Genomic DNA, 22,991 nt, shown 5'->3' on the forward strand with positions numbered 1-22,991 from the left:
GATTTACATGTGTGTAATAATGAGTCATTTTGACAAGCAAGCAAGAATAAAAATAACTGAATATGCTACTACTCTGTGATAATCTCACTTTCACACTAACACAAATGCACATCCTTGTGATATTAAATATGTTCACATTTATTGTAATCTTGTAGAATTGAGCAAAGGATCCCACAACTTATATTCCAATCAGGCTCTATAGGAAGGTGGACAGAAGCACAGGAGAAGGTGAATGTGCCTGAGCGTCTGCTAAGACAACTATTTGGGGATCTAGGCAGGTCATGATTGACAGGGTCCTCGAGCAGCAGATGGCCATTTCCCAAGTCCTTTCAAATGACAGAAAGGTCAGACTCTCATCTCCTCGTGGCAGGACGCTGATGTACGTGAGACCACCAATAAGTCACTCAGACCTCTGGTTGAATTCTAAGAAGACCTAAGTGTGTTTTGTTTGAAACTAACCCCTTCAACGCCTCAGAAGCTACAGTGCAAGACAACAAAACGGAGCTCAATAAAAGCACTGAAAAGAAAACGGTGTACTTTCTCGAAGGCAAATGTAATGACATAGACAGGAGCTGATCGGCATGGCCTTTTCCCAGGACCGAAAGTACAAGCTAAAATCTGAAAATAAGAACAATTTCTCAAAGCAGCCATGTTGATATGAAATAGTAACGCATGTAAACACGTCTGTTACTACTATTTGCTGGGCTCATTTTCAAATACACAGCTTTAATTACTGTACTTTGTAAAGAGTGTTTAACTCTATGACGAGTCCATCAAAGACAGACAGACAACTAAGATGAAGAGAGTAATGTCATTGTAATAATAACAGCAATAATAATTAAACTAGCTGAATTCATCCTTAGAAAAAGTTTTCCTTTGCCATAAATCAAACACATAAAATACAAATATTCTAATAGAACAGATACAGTCTTACAGGCAATAATATATAATGTTCAGTTAAAGGTAAGTTTAACGTCAGTAGTAAGACCTGTTGGCTGTTTGCCTAGTCTTATGCTACTGTCTTGAGAGACAAAGTGCACAAAATTGCTGTTATTGAACTGACTGTAGATGGTTCAGTAGTTCGAATATTTGGTCCATTTTTCCCTTCTCATCTCTCTTTCTGTCATCCACCTCTCCTTTCAGTACTTTTTTCATCTCTCTTCCCCTACCCCTCTTCCGTCTCCTCCATTTCGGACTTCTTGTCCCGTCTACCCACACACTCCTTCAGTATCCCAACTCTCTCCATCACTTCTTCTCTTTGTTATCTCTCTCCCTCTCCTTGCGTCTAATACTCTGTCACTCTCTCTATCCATTATTCATGGCACAGCCACAGTCGGCATTAAAGGACCTTGCATTATTGCTACGGCAACAACGCAGCAGAAGCAGCCGCACTGGATCATGGGAAACTGGGTCACCTCCCAGGAGCGGGAGGGTGCGGGGGGTGCAGCAGAGGGAGGTCGCTGTCACACACACACACACACACACACACACACACACACACACACACACACACGGATAGACACACCTGATTTGTCCTACAAAGCCGGATACAGGAAAAGAAAGTGTGGGAGACGAGAGAGATATAATTGGTGTCATTATGTTAGCTTTTTTACTGAATAAGTATATATATTTATGTTTTTAAGTTTTATTTTCATGTATATATTGTCTTGTCCTTCAAGCTCAGGTCGTCTACCTGGTAGTATTTTAGCTATTCCTAGTACTGCACTTTTCTGCGCAAAACTCAGATATCTTTCCTGGAGTCTGCACACCCAATTTGGGGGTCTACTGTCCCATGTCTTCTGATTACCACAGTGACTACTGTTCCCTTCACGCTTCACCTTCACTATTCTCTCGGCCCTTGGTGTTTATCAAGCTTCTTCAGATTTTGAATGAAATCAGTAACAGTACAAGTATTTTTGATTAGTTTTAATTTAGCCAGTAGTACGGCAAATAAGAACTGAAAATCAATTGCAACTTCCATATTTGTTATCCAACAGTTTCAAAGGTTTTGTGTACTCAATGCATTAATCACAAATGCTCCCACTCTGCTGCCTGTCAGAAAACAGTAGATGCTTTTTATGCTTATTGATTCCACACTAAACTGATTTCAGTGAATAGATATGAGTGGAAGCAGCAATTTACAGTATGAACAAGGCCACTCTATTGATCATGACCAATCTGCCTCCCACCAGCCTCTCAACAATGAACGATAAAGACCCAGCGGCAAAAGCTAACTGATATTCATCTTTTGATGTGAAATCACTATTACATAGTGAATGAGTCATCATAAGAATAAAACAAATCCTGGAGCTGCTGACTTTATGCCAGGTGGGTCTAAATGATGAATGTAAAAAAAAAACGTAAGGATTTTGTTTCTCATAGTGAGCAAAAAACATTCTTTGTGCTTAACTTTTATGTACATATCCGCTGTGGTTGGTTTAGTTTTAAGAAGGGTTATCAAAAAGGGATAGAGATGTTTACCTGTATTTACCTCATTATGTATTTATCCAAAAAATACATGTCCCTATGTTAAGAATCTCTTTGTATATCACAGAAAAACAGAAATAAACACAATGAAACACTGTGCCACATGTTGCCACCAAGGAGGAAAATGGAAACATCTGTTTCTATGGGAACCCAGCCCTTTGATGATGCAGGCAAAACACACAAAGCACGCTAGCAAGTGTGCTGATAGACACAAACGCACACTTACACACACTAATGTTCTACATCATACTAATGCACACTGTCAACAGTTTCAACACACGTGTATAGAGTACATCTATGAAAACCTTTACATTGCATGTCTGCGTGTAACAGCAAGACAGAGCACGACAGAGAGGGACGGGAGTGAAAAAAAAAGAGTGCATGGCTGCCAGAACCACGACCAGATGGCTAAATGTCAGTGAATACCACACCAACATGACAGCTACTTCTCCCTAACAGAACGAGTACACACTGCAACACAGCTTCACCTATTAATTCAGTGAGCAAGTGAGCTGAGACTTCATTTCAGGGCTTCGAAAAAGTAACCACAAGCAGGAGCGTGACCACAGAGTGACAGAGCAACAACAATTTTCATGCTGATTTTGAAAAAAAAAACAAAACATGTTATTCTGCAAATCTGTTGCTGACGAGTCTGCTTCCTGCTGCTTGGGGAAGGATGGAGGCGGGGGAATGGGGAGCGGGGGGAGCCGAAATGACCTGGTGCAGAGTTTGCATTTCTCCTCGTGATGTCACAACAGGCTTTTATGGCTAGTCAAATATTAGTCTGGATTAAAAAAGGCATCTGTTTGCGACCCTAAACTACCCAAAGATCTACTGTGATCTTCCATTACCAATGTGTTGCCATGGCTCTGATATTTGCTAAATACACAATTTGCTAGGCACATGTGTGTAATGTTATGAAGCCTGGTTTTCATGTTTTTACTGGTTTCCCCCTATAGATCCTAGATCCAATACTTGTTTTGAAATTCATTTGGAAAGTTGAATAAGGTCTTATCTGTCACAACAGGTCTGGATGATCTCGTAAATTCAGTTACGTGATAATCTATATTTCCTACAGCAGCGGTCCTCAACCTTTTTTGTGCCACGGACCGGTGGCAAAACCAGTACCAGTACCAAAAAAAATAAGATTATTCACAACACACAGGAAAAGACCCAGGGAAACAGAGTTAACGATAAAAACTTTTTTTAAAAAATAACGCTAAAAACCGATAAAAACCTTGAAAACCATAAATTTCACACCCGAGCCTCAACTCACGCGGTCCGGTACCAAACGGGCTCAGGGGTTGGGGACCGCTGTCCTACATAATCAAATTTAATAAATGTCTAAATCTGGCTGGACTGCACATAAAAAGAATGACTCACAGTGTCCTGACACATGCTCAATAATCCAGGTAAGAAAATCCTAGAAAGTGTCTTCAATCACAGCACTGTAAGATCTCAAAATGCCACGACTGCAGCAATTCCCAGAATCTCAATCAGTTTGCGCATCAGTAATCGTGAAACTAAGCTCATTGCTCATTGTTAGGCAAATGGTGCTAGTTTTGGTTGTTATGCAACTGTACTTTTTCTGAGGTTGGGGAAACATGCAGCCAGCCAAGACTGAAGAAGTCACTTGGATGAGCGACGAAATGTTTCTTGTACTGAAAATCCTACGTCCATCTGAATAGAATCAACTTTCTGGGAATGACTCCCAGTCACAGTACAGAACACAGCTTACTAAATAGACGCTGGTATGGAATTGCTGATCCAAGCCAAAGTGTCATTATTGATGGGTTGCATTTGCTCTTTACTTTGCTTAGGGACTTCAGACTTGAGAAACCAGTGGAATAACTAATATGTACATTTTTGCTTTTGCACACATGTGCCTGAAATGTCGTAAAAGCTGCCTCTCTACTTTAAAAAGAGCAAAGTCATTCATTGCCTCCATCCGTGACAGTGCACATTACATTGTCCTTGATCACTTGGGAGCAATGTGGCTGCCAGAGTTAAAATAATATAGATAGGTCAAATTCAAATTTCTCCAGGGTGGTTTAGTAAAATTAAACATATTTTATTCAGAACTTGAAACTAACCTCTGCACCACCCACTGTCTTGGTGATCACTCATTCATTATTTAATCTCATGCTGATTCATGCTCAATTTTATCGCTATCTCTATGACGTTCTATGCATGTTGCAATAATTACATTTACACAACACATGTGTAATGTTTGGCTCTGCTCTGTGATTTGTTTGCTCTTACCATGATGAACTGCTTTTCCTACTGGGCAGAGGAGCCATTAAGTTTAAGCCGACCGTATTTGTCATAATAGCAAACTAAGACAAGTATGCTCCTGATAGAAATGGGGACATTAAGACTGACACGGCTCCCTGTGGAAAGGTTGCAGTGAGAACCAGAGTTTCAGTGATGGACAGAGACATAACTCTTTCATCTCCCTGCGTGCTCTGTGTGAGCTCTAATGTGGGTCGAACAGAGGCAGAGGTGGACACTTTTAGCTCAGTAAAAATATCCTCTCTTTCTCTTCCTTCTCTGTCACCCTGTCTTTCTCACCACCTCTCTGTCTCTCTCCACATTACTGCTGGCACATCTGGAACGTCATACAAACGATTTAAAAAAAATTCACCTCTGCATCAACTATTTCAGACAGTTATGTAATGCTATTTCCTACATTGGCATGAGCGTTAGGAAAACTTTATTTTAGTTTCATAAGGCTCATTTGACCTGATTTAGCATTACTCACTTGCCAAATTACTCCAGCACTGAATGCCAATGCAGCAATTCAAATCTACAAGCATGTATGGTACATCCTTATATATACATATTTCCTCCCACACAAAAAATGCACCAAATACACACACACATATGCACAAATATACACACAAACATGGCTTAGAACTCAAAGGGGTTTGTGTTATGCAGATTTGGCATAAGCAGGGGGTGTAGGATAGGATAGTTTCCAGGGATTTGCTCAGGAATCATGAAATACATGCTTAAGACAGTGTTTTCACAAAAAAAAGAAAGATGCACGCAAAAAAAAAAGAAGAGAAAAAAATGAGGCAGAGGTCAGGAGGTTTGTGTGGAAATCTCCAAATCTTTATCATCAAAATGGGACTATTAAAAAGTAAGGAAGGAGGAAAGGGGGAGGAGGGCAAGGGTGGTTCTGTAATGGATGCGGTGCCACAGCTGCCATCATTTAGTCTTTATCTTTCATTTTTATAAGAGGTAGAGGAGCACAGTGAGGGGAAGGAGAGAAAGACTCAGGGAGGGAGGGGCAGACTGAGGTTAGCAAGGAAGAAAAATTCTTGCTTAAGTGTAGTTTCAGTTCAAAACAATGATATCACCGAAGCGGATAATAAAATGTTCTGCTTTAGTCAAATGGTTCCTGTTTAACAACCATGCCATGAAAGCTTTTCAAAACAGTGTGAAAACAAACTGAGTGTCAAAGCGCACTTTTTTCCCCCTGGCACAAACGTGTGAATGTGAAAATGGTTAGCTACACAAGCAGATATTGCTAAACACTTAAATTAATTATCCCTTTTATTTCCTGTACTCTTCCTAAAAAGATTTCCTTTGGAATACAAAAATATGTAGGCAAAGGATCAGCTTTCTTTTTTGCTTTTTTTTTTTTTTTTTTTTTTTGCTTTTTTAAATAATGCACTTGTAGATTATTGATCATTCATTTTTAACGATCTTTTTGGTAGCTGGACCAACCAAACACTAACCAATTTTTTTTTTTAAGTATTTACTTCCACATTTGCTTCCTCATCTGGCAAAAGTCTATTCTCCAGCACTATCCTGCAAGGTCAAGACTGTGATGATGAGTTGGGAGCGAGTTGGGAGCTATAATCCAGTATCTCTATGTGGCTAAGCACCATGTATGGAAATACTGCATGCCAACTACATTTTTTTTATTTGTCTTTGCTAGTACACAAAGTACTGAATTAATTTAAACCCTGAAGGAGATGATCAGACACACAGACGTGTGGGACGGAGAGATTTCGCAGGTCTTTCCTCCCCACTGCTGTCAGACTCCATAATAAAGACTTTAACTGATCAAGCACACACATCCATACATATGCAATAATACTAAGTGCAATAATCCTTTCTGTCATCGTTGTATTTTTACTCAGTTGTATATAGTATTTGTATTTGTATTCTATTTTTATCTTATTGTATATTTATTTTATTTTATTCTACTGTATATAGTATTTTATTTTATTCTATTCTGTACAGTTGTGTACTGTATTTATTCTTATTGTATTCTAATTTTTGCCTCATAACTTTTGCACTGTCCACTTCCTGCTGTGACAAAACAAATTTCCTACGTGTGGGACTAATAATAAAGGTTATCTTATCTTATTTCATAGTAGTCACCAATGTTCCCTCTAAGCTGCGCGTGTGCGCAATTGCGCACTGTTGGCACGGTCTCTGCGCACAAATCTAACCTGAATCGAAATTAAAATTAAAACTTTAACAATTCTGTTTTGCAGTGTTAGTAAGTAAGTGACTGGCTGCTCCCGTATATAATTAGAATGATGCCACCTTATCCCATAGTCCAGCCAATCACACGATTTACATTCCCATATACCGAGCTAATCAATGTCGTTGACAGGCTATGGCAGCGTCCTTATGTGCCGACACCGGTGTTTTAGCTGGCAAAACGGCGTGGCTGATGAGGACTGACGCCACGTTAATGACAACGTGTACAACCATTGGAGATGTGAGCAGGACATTGACGGGAAAAATGTGGACTTTATACCAGTTTTTAAATTGTGTTGATAGGCCACGTAAAACCAGAATTATGATAAAAAATATTTGCTATGTTTGGTTTTCTTCCTGAATACTATCGTTGTTTATATTTACTGCTGGAAGAAACAGTAAAAACGGCGTTTTATAAGGAAAAATCTCGAAAGCACTCTCCGCCTGTGAGCAAAGATGAAACCAAAAAAACCCTCCACCCTTTCCTATTGGTCAAAAAATGTACCATGTCGACCAATCAAAAAATTATATGGCAACGTGGCATTTAGTTGTTAAGAAACGGGAGGAAGTTTTAGGAGTGACGGCGGTGTTTTGAGATGTGAGAGATTTGCGACGCAAATCTTGTGTAGTTAGTGTGTAGTGTAGTCAATAGTTTTGTTGTGTGTGTCAGAACAATGAGGCGACTGCTGAATGTTACAGGTGTTACAGGAGTGATACATCTCCTGCTGTCAGGCCTGCAGGTATCAGGCTGTTGTTCTCCTTTATGTGGACAGAAATTATTTTTTGGAGTGGCACAAATAATTTGTGTGGCATCAAATTTGATGCAGAACAGCTGATTGTTCTGTAACTATTTTGAAATGTTTGTTTAAAAAATGCCTTGGCTGCATTTTTAGGTAAACAGCTGCAAAAAGCTGTGTTGTTTGCAAAACTCAGTCATTTTTTTGAAGACGTAATTGCCCAACATTTGTCTTTATATACTGTATTTTGCAGAGAGAGTTACAGAACTCTCTCCCAGACCACAGCTCATACTCATAATACAAGTCAGAGCTTTATAAAAAATAAATAAATAAATAAAAAATTTGTGTTTTCAAAATTGGAGTTCAAGTTATTTTTACCTCCAAAAGTGTTAACATACTACACAGGTCTTTTTTTTTTTATTTTCATTGTAAGTGGGCTAAAGCAGTTCATTAAAAGTAGTCTAACATAGATGTAAATGCTGTAATTTGATTATTTTAATATAATTATAATTTAATATAATTTTAACCATGTGACTTGGATGGATTTGATGCTGGCATGACCACAGTCCACACGTCTGCTGTTTCTCACAGTGGTCCAAGGGATCGCCCAGGGAGCTCAGACACATGGAAAATTAGATGGAACATTGGTAGTCACTCTAGCAGAAAGAAAGAAAAAAAAGCCCTTCCCTGTGCATATGTAAAGCAATTTGTTCATTGCCAAACCAGGTAACAGTGGGTTGCTAGTGGCAAGTGCAGGCTGTGGCTGCAAGAGTCACCGGTTGTATTTCGCACTGCATCGTATGCTATTCAATTCAATTCAATTTTATTTATAAATCACAACAGCAGTCGCATCAGGCCCTTGTTGTAAGGCAAACACCCTACAATAATAGAGAGAAAACCCCAACTATCAAATGACCCCTTTTCACCAAGCACTTCGCAACAGCAGCAGGAAAAGCTTCCTTTAATTAAACAGGCAGCTATATGGACAAAAGTACTGGGCCATCAACACATTACACCTGACCATGAAGCCGCTGGTGCACTGTTTTGATGGTGATGTTAATGCTAGAGGAAGTTTGGAATTCTGAAATAATTAAATCAGCAGAATCTTTTACACACTATGTGCTTTAGTGCTCGACGACACTGCTCTGTGGCTCTATGTGGTCTTCCACTTCTAGCGGAGTTGAAATATATAGAAGGGAAAAGTTTTCACTTGTTGCAGGTGTGGTATCCTGTAAAAAGTTTTAAAAAGTTTAAAAGAATAAATATAAAAGTTTTAATTCAGTAAATGGACTGGTACTTGCATAACAGCTTCTACTCAGTTGAGTCTTATTCAAGCAACATTCACACACACATTCATACATTATCTATGCCTAAGTGCTTTCTCTGGCATCATGGGCAACTTGGGAGTTAATATCTAGCCCAGGGTTACTTTGACATGCAAGCTACAGGAGGCAGGGATCGATCCGCCAACCTTTCGATTAACAGATAACCTGAGGATCATAGCTGCCCTCTGTGAGCTCTTTAGAACGACCCACTTGTTTAGTCAGTAAAACCACACTGGATGGCTAGGTGCTTGATTTTTGGGGGTCAGTCAAAACATCCTTCACTCCCACCTAGTTGCTCCAATCTCTTGCTTAAAAGTCATTTTCTGTGCAACACCGCCCCACCACACACACACACACACACACACACACACACACACACACACACACACACACACACACACGCACACACACACACACGCACACACACACACTATCACTATCACTAAAAGAAAACATAGATCCAATGTGGTTAGATAAGTGAACATAAAGACAGATGCTGATCGTTCCTTGAGGTCTATAAATAGACATTCCTAGCAACCAGCAGAGTAGCACCCAATGGAACAGCATGTCAACTTGATCCTCTACAGCACGAATGATGAGATGACAACAAGACAAGTGGAGAAAGACAAGTGGAGAGTCTAGAGTTTACCAGGCAATATTTGGAGGAACATGCAGGTCAGAATTTAACATAAACAATGGCTCACTGGCCCAGGGCCAGTAAGAAACCCTATCTAGGCAAATGCTTACTGTAAGTACCAAAGAAGCAGCTTTTCAAACTATGCCACTCTATAATTTCACCTTGTAAAAGGTTCTTGTCAAAGGGACCTTATGCGATTGCAAAAAAAGAAGTGGTTCGTAGTGTCATGATCAACACAGTAAACCTCGGTAAAGGAAGGCAACAGAGCTTTCAGTTTGGGTTTCTGCTGTCCAGAGAGATAACTGCCTATTTAAGTCCAACTCGCTCCAGTGATAAATAATACTTAATAACTATGTGCAATATAAACATAATATATACTAATGGGTAATGGAATTTTCATTACTTTAATTAAAAGAAAACTAATCCAAGGATACATATAGGCCCATCAAGAGGTAAAATCTTTGCAAATACAATCCACTTTCAAATTGAACAGGCACAGCCAATAAAAAAATTGTTATGCAATCATCAGAGATGAATTTTGAAGTTATGTACAGTGAATTAATCGTACATGCCTATACCTTTGTCCTGCTCTGCCATGTAAATATCGTTTTAGTTCATCGTTAAGTGTTTGACAGGCAGGGTGTTATAATATGAACACACATATATATAGATATATATTCAAGGATTGTGGATATAAGTTAGATTGGTGTGAAATTAAAACAACAAGAAGCTTTTATGAGGTGCATAAATGCTAAAAATGAGTTATTTTAGCCCTTTGGTAGGTGGTTGCTAGGCATCATGATTACATCATAATATCTGATATAGATAAGAACCTTCAGGGACCTAAGATGTACCAGTGTGGGAAGTTTGGTTTTTCAACTCTTGATTGTATGGGAGTTTGCAGACCAGCAGACAGGCAGTACTTTAGTTGTTGTAATATGTAGCAAAACCTGTACCATAAATAAAGGAGGTGGTTAAAAAGCAAAAATGTGTCACTCAATATAGTTTAGCACCATAAACTTTAAGAAAAGAGAAAAATCCTGTTTGGTTTTAAAGAAAAAAAATTAACCGTGTTAACAAATACTGCTGTTGATAGAAAAGCAAAGATGAGACACAGAGACTGGGTAGGAGTGTGTATGAGATGTGCCAGGGTCCATTACCCTCAAACAGGTGATTCATTTATACAAAGGTGCTCATTTCACATGCCTTCTGCAGAGCCGGCAGCTACTTCATCCAACACTGAAGACTCCGTCACGCACTACAGATACACACAAATATACCCCTTGTGAAACGCAAAAGAAATTTAACTAGTTATGTGTATTTGTGCACACAGGATGCCACAGCGAGCTGACAGTAGCTCTCTTACCCCTCCTCTCAATTACTCAGTGTCTAGTCTGATGTATCGATTAGCTAATTGCTTTGTTATGGCAACATTATTCTGTCAATCTAAAAGATATTGATCTGATTAGTCAGAGCAGCGAAGTAAAAATGTGACTGAATAGAACAAAGGCGTTGGTGGGAAAGAGAGAAGCGGTGAAGTGAACGTGTTTAAATTTAGCCTCACATTTAAATTTTAAAAATTTTACAGTTAAAAAAAGAAAAGGAAAAAAATGTGGTCTCTAAACTTAACGATCCAAAGTGCAGCATATATATCCTCCCTGAGAGAAGAGACTTTCTCACACTTTGGTTCCTATCCTTCCCATCTGTAACCAAGGACAGATGAGGCGCATCACTACGGTTACCATATCCATGACAACCTCTCCTGCTGCTATTATTGGGCATGTTGTCAAGGAGACAGAGCGGCACATTATGGGATGCAGACAGAAATAGAAATCTTGAACTGGGAGAAATACAACAGATCTGTGGTATTACATAACAAGGACTTGCAAACCTACTGAGGGGGTGCCACACTGAATCTGAAACTCAGGTATGATTAAAGCAGGGTTGAGGGGGAGTATATTTATAAATACATTATTACAAGTATACTTAAAAGTATAACTGTAAGAACATTTTGAATATTCCTCAGTTCCATTTGTAGTTGACGGCAGCTACTCTGCAAGTTCTTCTTATTTAATGCCAATGAAAAAACTTTAGAAGACAAGATCACAGGAATGGACTGATGACAGGTGGCATCGATCATTGGGTGGACTAAATAGTGGATAGAAAAAAAGAGAAACAAGTAGCTTGGGAGTGTGTCATTGCTGCAGTGAAGACGGTAAGGCAGAAACTTGTGCAAATGGATTCCAAACTGCAACAGCCATATGCAACCAGCAGGATAATTGTATAAAAAAAGGAGAAATGGAAAGAAATAAAACTTTTGGTAAACAAACAAAATCACACGGGACTAAACACTTAATGATAAAAATAATAATGATAAGCTACATGGGAAAGAAAATTAATGGCAGCAATATCCAACAAGGATGGAAAATGCTACAACAATACTAAATAACAACACAAAAGGTTAAGGTTAAGCTGTGAGGAAGGCAGTATTTATAAGACTCCGTGGTTCAAACTAACATTATAGGGCTGTCTCACAGTCTGCAGCACTGGAAAGGTGACACTAACTTATCTTAGTGTAACGGGAATGATCATGCCACTGAGTTTCCTGCTGGTTAAACAATATGGTCACAGGTTCCCTCTTCCTAAATGTGCATTAAGAGTCATTTGGGCCGTTAGTGTCCTTAATCAAAGCAGCTCTGGATAAAGCCATCCTCTAAATTATTATGTGAATATAATGAGGATCACAATAGACACTCTGGCAAATTAAAAAGTGGAAAGTAATATGGATTCTGGCAGTCTTTGGTTTAATTACTGCTGTGCAAACACAATGAAAAAAAAAAGCTCAATAGGGCCAGTTGTTAAATAGCGTAAACATAAAGAACATTCTTAAGAGGCCCTTATGGCATTATCAGATGAAGGCACTGTTATTAAATATGATGTTCTCATTCTGACATGTGTTTGTCACAAAAAAAACACCAAAAAACATTTAAAAAGCATTAAACGGTGTATCGGTTTAGTGGCAGATGTTTGAATAAAGACAAAAATACACTCACTGGCCTCTTTGTTAGGTACACCTGTTCACCTGCACATTAATGCAAGTATCTAACCAGCCTGTCACATTTAGTCATATAGACAAGGTCAAGATTACTTGCTGAAGTTTAAACTGACCATCAGAATAGAGAAGAAATGTGATTTAAGTGCCTTTTACTGCCTCATGCTCCTTGGTGTCTGACAGATTACCTAGTGAGCAGCAATTCCCTGAGTGAAATTGCCTTGTTGATATCAGAGGTCAAAGGAGAATGGCCAGGGTGCGTTGAGCTGATAGGAAGGCAACAATAACTCAAATAATCACTTGTTACAAGCAAGGTTTGTTGAAGAGCATCTTTGAGACACATACAACACATCACATTTTGAAGTAGATGGGCTACAGCAGCAGAAGACCACACTGTGCGTCAGTCCTTTTAGCTAATAAACAGCAAACTGAGGCTACAATTCACAAAGGTTTGCCAAAACTAGACAACAGAAGATTGGGAAAAATGCCACCTTGTCTGAAGAGCCTCGATTTTAGATGGTAAGGTCAGAATTTGGCATAAACAGCAAGTATTGATCAATCCCATCTTGTATCAAAGAGTAGGCTGCTACCGGTGGTGTAATAGGATAGGGGATATTTGTTTAGTACACTTTTTTACCCCTTAGTAGCAACTATGGAAACTCCAACAAATTATCCCAAACTTGTTTCTTAAACATAACAATAAGTTCAATACACTCAAATACCTTCCACAGTCACCAGATCTCAAACCAATAGAGCACCTTTGGGATGTGGTAAAACGGGAGATTTGCCTCAGGGATGCATGACTGACAAATCTGTAGCAATTGTGTGATGCTATGATGCCAATATGCACCAAAACCTCTGAGGAATATTTCCACCACCATATTTTTTGTACCGTCACACATTTGACGACATCTGTGTCTGAGTGAAACGAGATCTGAACCACTGATGCCTCCACACATTAATCAGCCAGACAGCTGTGCAATAGATCTATCCCCCCACCCGCCTAAAAAAAAAAAGTACTTTTTGATTTAAGTTGCCTAGTTGTTAATACTGCACAGACACAGACACTTACATATACATGGTTCGCCTGTATATTTAAGACTCTGGTCCATCTGCGCACTGCTTCCTGTCTGTCAGAAGGTTATAAAACTAATTGAGCACAGCTGTAGTGGTTGTGTGTGTTGTATCTGTTCATTAACTTAGGAGGTGGGGAGGGGCCACCCGTAGGGTCCAAAAAAGAAAAAAAAAAGAAAAACTTGGCTAAAATATATGACTTGACACTAGTTTTGTTTAGGCCTTGCATTTTATCTAACAGTGTTCCTCACAGTGTGCCAGGGCTTTGTGCTTTATACGGTTTCAGAACACTAAAGCCCTCTACGGTGCTTCCATACGGTGGGAAAAACTGAGAGACTTATTACACAGTTCAGATTTCAAGTAAAAACCTCTTCTGCACTGAAAGACAAAATAATATTTACATAAAACAGAATTTCCATTTGGGTTTCCAACATGAATGACTGCGCTAGCTGCTTTTCACCTGAAAGTTCAGCCTTTCTCGATGCCTCTGAAGGATCAAGTTCTGTCAGTCTGTGCTGCTAATCTTATTAACGGTTTGATAACATAAATAGAACCTTTCAAATTATATGAAAGAGTGTGATTAAAGAGCTAAAAAGCAAAGCGTGATAAGCAGAGAGAGTAGGTGATGGGCATGGATCTAGAAGATAAAAAACAGCTGTCTGTTTGCTGACTCATATGCACCTGCTCTGACACTGTATCTTTATGCGAGAAATTAGAGGGTTGGCATACAGTTAAACAAATAAAAACAAATATTTAATCATTCACAGATGTGCTGTAAGTCCAACACAACATTATGAGTATGCAAGGTGAAAAAAGCCTAAATGGGGCCTCTTTTTCTGCTATTTGTATTCAGAAGACAAGACGGAACCATTCTCCAAACATGTAGAGATGTGTGGAAATGTGAAGGCCATAGTAAAGTGTGAGTTGTACAAGATATCCTTAGGAAGAAGGAAAGAAAGAGTTGGAAACAGAGTGCCAGATGTTACAAGGCCTCAGAGGGATTAGTCTCCTCTAACTATAAGGTTTTGTCTGCATACAGGATTTTTTGGCATCTCCCAAAGAGGTTTTAGCCAGAGCCAAAGGAAAGATCACCAGCATTATATTAACATTCGTTTTTAACCAAATATAGAAGAATTCTATGAAATAACAAGAAAATGCATAGATTTCTGTCACATGAGTTAAAATAGACTCACTATTTTAACAGTCACAGTCAAGCCCTAGAGATTCGAGCCAGGAAAAACCCTGTAACTATACACTGGCATACATTTGCCAGCTGACACACACATTCACACATATGTGACGCACATAAATCACATGTACAGTCGAGTCTAAAAGTTTGGAACCACGCTGAATATCAGTCATAGAAACCTGGAAATCCTTTGAGCACTTGGAAACATTTTAAAACACAAGAAGCTGAGACGCTAAATGTGAAGAATCAAGTGTGCTAAAGGAGGGCTAAATAGAGGACTTCTCAATATGAACTCATGGCTAGGCTGAAGGATTCTTAGGGGGAAGTGTAAGTCACATCAAATGCCTTGTGGAAACTGGTTCAGCTGTTTCCCAAGCACGGTCAGGCAGAACAAAACTGACCACATAATCAAAAGATCAATACATCAGGCATTATTTTCACTGAAAGACAGAAAAGTAGCTTCACCACAGTTGCGGGATTTGCTAAATGAAGTACACAACACTTCAGTCCACTAAAGTGGACTGTAATAATCTGCAAGCACCTGACCGCAGCCTCACTGAGCATTTATGGGGACACTTTATGACTGAAAAAGCCAAGCATTCCTAACATCACAAGAAGCTTATCAAATCGTGGCTGAGTTTAATGTGTCATCATTGTGGTTACTGTCAGTGTAGCTCTGAAACCCATTTAAATTTTTCAAAGGTTTAATACAAAGCTTTTTATCAACTCTTAACATATGAATGAACAATGCAAAAATACAATTTGCAAATCTCTTTTTATTAATAACTCATTTTTTCTTCAATATGTAACATTTAGTACAATATGAAAGAAGAAAGAAAGAAAATCAGCCAATTAAAACAAGTCAAGTCAGGCCACCAACAAAAGTTCGCAGTTCCTCAGTGCAGACCAAAATGATGGTTTTGCCCACAAAAAATGAGGCCTCATCTTTGAGCAGATTAACCCACAAAGCTTTGTATATTTCATACAACTCTGAACTCAAGTTAAAAGTTATAATCAATAACCTTTTCAAAAAATTAGGGTAATTCCATGCCCGTTTTCCCCAAAGTTTCTGCCTTTCATTAATTTTACTCGCTCATTCTTATGCTGTACCTTCGCTAACTTGGCAAAACCGCATACAGTTCATGACAGTAAATCATACAAGGATGAATCAACTGGAAATGTGCAAATTACACGCTAGAACGCTAAGGAAAAACAGCAAATGCTGCTGATGAATTGCTTAATAAATCACCCCCTACAAACACAAGGTAACTCAAGTGTCAGGCCGAAGCAACAGGACTGCAAAAACATACCCAGTGAACCAAGCAGCATCTATTATACCAAACCGCAAGCGAGCATACTGAGCTGTAAAAGAGCTTAAATATCATGCACTACTCACCAAGTTGGAGTTGGTGGCGTTCGAGTCATCCTCAGGAAAGGGGATGTAGACAGCTAAGGCCACACAGTTGGCAAAAATTGTCATCAGGATGATGATCTCAAATGGTCTGAGTGAAAAGTTAAGGTGGAATAGTGTACACAAAACAAGAGATACAGAGGCATTTACATAGCAATGATTATCTTGGTTTACTTGAGTACACTTTAAAAACATTAAACTGAGTCAAATACATTTCTTCTGCTTTTGGAGTACCTCTGAGTTGGTTTTAAAATCTGTGATGGAAAACACAAAATAATATAGACTCTGGTTTCTGACCTCCTTGTATAGAAAAAGTCTTCATATTAAGCATGTTGTTTCAACAGAGAAGTATTTTTAACCACAGCAATACATCTTTACATAAGCATAGGTATATATAAACATCGCAGAGTGCACAAGGAGTGTACACAAGGAGAGAGATCAAAGTCAGTGAGTTTGGCTTTTTGTTAACAATGACACACGCTGGCTTACTTAGAGACCTCTTTGTGCGTAGTGGAGGGAGGCGAGGGTTAGAGAGACGCTGCATGGCCTAATATGGGTGCGGCAAGGAGCAGGCCTGTCGCGTGGAAGACGGGATGAGGAAAGAGTGAGAGCAAGATGGAATAAGAGAGGAGAGACACAGAGGGCTTTTATTTGGAACGGTCCTTCAGAGGGGAGTGACCTCATTATTTTGGGCCTCAGAGAGAGAGAGAGAGAAAGAGAGGGGTGGGAGAGAGAAGAGGGCTACAGATAAAGAGAAAGAAAGGGAGAGAGTGTGAAGGAGAGATAGAGGAGCTCTGGTTTTCATCAACACAATTACAAACTGCCACTGCTGTCACCTCCCTCCACCTTCTTCTTGCCCTCCCTCTTCTTCTATTCTTACCTTCCTTTTCTTACTTTGTTCCCCTCCTGTCTGCCTTCACTCTCGGCTGCATATCAAATTAGTCTAGACTCCAGACCTCAAGGTATAATGTAAACAGCAATGTACTGATGACTCGAGCTGTCAAAACCTCCAATCCTGAAGACAAACCATCAGCAAAGTCATATATATTAGCTGACAGTAACATATTGCATCATACCGCGAAAGCAGTTGGGTTTTTTTTTTTGTCCTTGAGACCAGGGTTTAATTATTCACTACACTGAATCTCACTGTTGGACTTGGAAGTGGCGGTTTTGCAGGTGCTGTAACAACTGGTAAATTAATCTAATCAGCCAATCGCTTGACAGCACTTCATTGCATTTATACATGTAGACATGGTTGAGGCCACTTGTTGCATAAGAACATCACCAAAAGCACAACTCATAAAACCTTGAAGTAGATGAGCTACAGGAATTGAAGACCACACTGGATGCCACTCTTGTCGGCTAAGAACAGGAAACTGAGGCTATAATTCACATGGGCTCACCAAAATTGAACAATAGAAGATTGGAAACATGTTGCCTGGTCTGATGAGTTTCAATTTCTGCTGCTACATTCAGACGGTAGTGTCAGAATTTGATGCAGAAATCATTAAAGCATGGATCCGTCTGGCCTGTCATAAACTTCTTATTTAGAGTTGCAGATGGTAAAAAATAAATCAACATTCAGATATGGTTAGAAGTTTACATACATTCAACATGGGCATGAATGCCATGGTAATTTGGGGGTTTTAATGTTTTCTTTGAACTGTTCCAGAGTGGAATGATTCTGCAGCACACATCTTAAATGACTTTAAAAAAAACAAACAAAAAAAACCAAGAATTGGATGCAAAAGTCTGAATTTACTTTGGATTTTCTCGTTTTAACCCCAACAAGTTCTACAGATCACAGCCTTATAGTCTTCTGAAGTATTGCTTGCAATAGGTTTAGATGACCAATAAGAAATGGGTAAGTAATTCCCCAAAAATGGCCCCAACAATTTTAGCAATCATACTACTTGCACCATTAATAATTGCTGTGTGACTAGAAACAGACCTCCTATTCATTTTAGAGGCTTAACTTCTGTTGTAAGAACAGCACTGTAAACACATAAAAGAGAAAGAGCTTCAAATTATTACCATCAAGCAAATGTTTTGTTTATGTTTGGATTAAGAATTGACTCTTGAACACCATCGGCCACGAGATCATTCAGCTCGTTCAGCTTGGGACCAAAATGCATCAAACTTAATCACTCACCCTTCTACCAAGGGCTCATTAAACTCACTTCAGACATATGGGGACCCACTGAAAAATAGGCCTGTGACTCATTCTGCATTCCTGACCCATAATTTCAAAAACCCTTGAGGTCTGCTTCCATCAGCATGATAATAAATCTACTGTCTGCTGTGCTGTTGAGAGCAAAACAACACTTGGAGGAAATTTGGGAGGTCTGTACCAAATCTATTCGTAACGTACATTAATTAGCATAACAACAATAGCAATATGCATCTTTAAGACCACAGGAAATAAAGAAATATCACTGGGAATCAACATTTTGCTGCAAGCAAACTGAGAGCTCTAAAATTAACCAGAGTAAATAAAATTGAAATCAACATCCATGAAGCTGAGAGGCTTTTACGGCTGATACATATTCTGCATTCTGACAGGCTAACTGTGTTGCTTGGAACAGAATTTCACTTTGGGATTGCATCCTAGTACCCCTGAAGCTGTTATTTCTAGAGCTTCTCTCTGTACAGTTGGATCACATAAACGCCACATACAGTTTACAATAACTCAGATAATCTCTTATCTTTTCAAAAGCCCGTAAGGAATCTGGGCTATACTTATACTATCGAGGAGAGTGAGGTTACTTGTTATGCTGATATCCCGATATCTAGTTTCCTGAGTTTGAAAATGTATACGAACAGTGCAATTCTTCATGTAAGCCTGTGGAGTTTATTAGCTGTAGCTGGGAAGTGTGTGCATGCATGTGTCTGTTTGTAAATGCGCTAAATAACACCTTTTGAAAATTACAACTTAGTGTGATTTCATATAGAGAACATGGTAGTTAGGAAGATGTCTCTCTCGCTGACCTTGCAGCGTGCAGGTAATGTTTCCAGGCTATAATTACACAGCACGCGAGAGCACTGTGTGTCTGTGTTTTAGTCCTTTATCATCTGTGTTCAAGTACGTGTGTGTTCTTCAAGAGTGTTGCTGTGTGTTCTCTAATCTGAGTGTGTGCTTGTGTGAGCTTAGACAGGCCCCATTGACCTGTTGAGAGCAGCAGCAGTTGTCATGGTAACAGAGGAGGAAAAGCGGAGGATTTTGGATCTCTATCTCCAGAGACAGAGGTACTCACAGTACACAGGACATGCACGCATAAAGCCTCACATATATAAACAAAACATACACCAGAGTGGACACCGAGTCACCCACATGTTCAACAGCATGCCCGCACTGCAGTTACGAAGGACATCCCATAGCAGGGAGGTTAAATAGAAAAGCAGAAAAACAAAGACTTGGTGTTAATGGTGTTAATTGTGTTTCTTCCACGTTTCTTCGTGACTCAGAGGCCATGCCTTTTTAGCTGCAGTTTTCTTTAAGAGCACATTTTAATGTCCATTTTCTTTCTGTCACCTCACCAACGCTCTTTTCCTTCCCACACTGAGCAGTTTAAATGAATGATTTCAGGGAATTGTGGCTAATAATCTCATCAGTTCACTGGGTTAGATTGTTCCAGCAGCCCTCAGGGTTTATTCATGCTTTTGGCTTATATTTTCCAGCTTCTGCACAGCTGGACAGTTGATAGGTTATTGGCACGATAATAACAGATACACAAGGTGACCGTCGGGACAACACGCTCACCGTTTCCATAAACAAACTCAATAATATAGGTCTGACTCCACTTTCATGAATTCATGGCAGATTCACAAGTTAACCTGCATGATGGAGGGAATCTATGTAAATGGAAACTTTTGTTCAAATTAAAATTTGTGAAACTTAAGCACTTTTTTCGTTGTAGTTTTTTGATAAATATAGCCTGTAATGTCAGGCTCAGACGATAACAATGCCCACTGTGCCAGGCTAGGCTAGGTTATAGTCATAAAATTTGCTTTTTGATGACTGAAAGACCTGAAAGACGAGAGTCTGATCCTTGACTATTCCTGCTTCCTGTCTTTCACCATATTCATGACACAGTTGGAAAGGAGGCTCTAGCTAGCAATTTACAGGAAAAGAATGTAAAGAGACATTAGCAACTAACCACCTAGCTAAAGCCAAAGTATCCTTCCCATTTTGTTTTTCCAGGTGTAAAGTTGTACAAAGCACAGCTCTTAATACTACGAATTTTGTAGTATCCACAATGGGTTAGTGGAAAATCTAGAAAACCTTACATGGTGGGGCAAAGCAGGGGCAAATTACCAAAATATCCACAAAAACCATTTAAAGTATCATTATCTCATCTAAGAAAACAAACACAAAGGGATTTTTCTACAAGTTTTAAAGCAGAACAACTTTGCTCACACCGTGCAGTACTCACTGGCAAAACAATGGCACAGACGAAAAGTATTTTAAGGACATAAAAGTTGGGGCAGCTGCTGGATGTGGCAAGTTTCTACAGCAGGGGGCCAGTTGCTCCCCTTGCCCCCTTTAGATCTGTCCCTGCTACAAAAAGAGCTAGTATAGCATATTCATCTTTCTGTCTGGAAGTCATTAGGCAGCCCAAATGCAGTGTTGCTTTTTGTTCATTAACAGACACTAAGGGGTAAAACAATTAACAGTAATGCACAATCTCAGCTTTCTGATCTGGACATTATCAAGTAGTCTGAACAATGTTTTTCAGACTAGCTTATAGTGTGAACATGTGAGGTCCATTAGAGCCTATAATATTATCAACACTGATTTATTGTGACTTGTTAATTTGTTAATGCAACCCACCCAGCACATGCATTAAAACACATACTTCCTATATCTTCTTCTATTTCCTACCATTTTGCACTGCTTTCTACTTCCTTCCTCTTCTCTTCCCTTATGATCCTTCTATTCTAAACCCACACCTCTACCTCCTTCCCTCCACTCCACTCACTATTTTCTTGTTTACCTTTTCCGTCCTCCCCTCAATCTCTCACTCCCTCCGTCCCTTCTCTGTTACTCAGCTCCATTATCTCTCCTGTCGACATCAATGTCCTGCCCACATCCCTGCCTTTCTCATTTTCCTGACCCCTCCTTTTCCTCTCCTTCTGTTCCTCTAAGAACCGTGTGCAATTGTGCTCTTGCTGAGTCGAGGCTTATGTGGACATGCACCTACTATTGATTATTTTGAGTGTGACACAGGCCATTTCTGTCTATCTCTCCATTTCCCCGTCTCTTTCGCACCCTGAGGGAGAACCATGTCATTATGTTCAGGAACTTAAAAATAGATTTTAAAAAAACAAAACAAAACTGGAGAAGCAGGGTTGAAAGGAAGAACAGTAAGAATTTGGGATTTGGGTGGACAGAGGGAGGGTTGGCTATTAAATGCTGAGACTCCTAGGTGGAGGATGGGGGGTGGGGGTAAAGGATGAACAGAGGTGTGGATGGACCTGGGGGAAAGAGGATAAATACACTTTGAAATAGCAAGGGGAGAAGTGTGAAGGAGGGATGAAAATGAGACAATTTTTTCATCCTCCTGTGAGAAAACAGAAATAAAGAATGTAAGATGAAAGAGAAGAGTAGTAAAAGAGGGAGAAGGGCAGGCAGAGGAAGGGGAGAAGGGATTAAGACTACTGAGTGAAGAGGGAAAATCACACTTATTGAGAGCTAGAGGACAGAGAGAGATTGATTAAAGCCCCATACGAACGGGATTATCATTATGGGGGGGGGGAGGGATAAAATATTCTCAGTGGACCATGGAAATTTTTACTCATTGTCCTGGAAAGAAATTTTAAAGTTAAAATTAAAGAATGGGAATGGATGTCCAGTAGGACAAAAAGGCCCAAAAGACATACATAAATCCACTTTGAAATAACAGAAAAAGACGCTTCAGAATCAGCTTTTTGTAAATCCACCTGTGCATCCTCTACCAGTTATTAATCATACATATAAAAACATCAATTAGCTATAATTCTATTTTTTTATGACATGCTGTTCCATCTGCGTCTCTCCAATAATTTCATCCTAAATCTAAAAAACAAGGGGGTGGAATATGGTTGCAGTAAGAACTGTATATAAAAGATGGATGTAGCTTCTGGGCCTTAAAGGTGAGCCAATGAGGAAGTGCTTTAAGCTTGTATTCTATACAATGGCCAGCAGAGGGAGAATATCTTTTTCTTTAGAAGTCTGGGAAAACTGTAATTGCCCCCCTTGCTCTATAACCTTTGCTAATACTTTACTCATGAATTTATGGGCTTTTGGGAAGGATTTGAATCACCGTTTGACTGACAAGTTTCTACTCTGGGAGACTGCTATATATATATATATATATATATATATATATATATATATATATATATATATATATATATATATATATATATATATATATATATCACTTACTCGGATTCACCCCTTTCTCATCACATCCAGTTTTAAAACTCAAAAATGCCAACAACAAAAAAGCTTAGCTTGAGGCTTCACAACGGGACAGGACCAATAAAGAAATACGATCAGATAAAGTCCGTGGTTTGCAGTTGAAACATATTTATCCT

The 22,991-nt window shown here is 39.3% G+C and overlaps 1 protein-coding gene across 5 annotated transcripts in view; it reads right to left on the reverse strand.

Annotated features, from left to right (window-relative positions):
- cacna1c (calcium channel, voltage-dependent, L type, alpha 1C subunit) overlaps window positions 1-22,991 on the reverse strand; it is a 222,474-nt gene that overhangs the window by 131,935 nt on the left and 67,548 nt on the right. For all 5 annotated transcript variants that reach the window (XM_076875492.1, XM_076875491.1, XM_076875490.1 and 2 more), the window contains exon 3: window positions 16,398-16,503. In XM_076875492.1, coding sequence (XP_076731607.1) covers window positions 16,398-16,503 — 106 coding nt within the window. The remainder of the gene's footprint in view (window positions 1-16,397; window positions 16,504-22,991) is intronic.

The sequence above is a fragment of the Maylandia zebra genome, linkage group LG17 (assembly GCF_041146795.1).
Source record: "Maylandia zebra isolate NMK-2024a linkage group LG17, Mzebra_GT3a, whole genome shotgun sequence".
NCBI classification, from domain to species: Eukaryota; Metazoa; Chordata; class Actinopteri; order Cichliformes; family Cichlidae; genus Maylandia; species Maylandia zebra.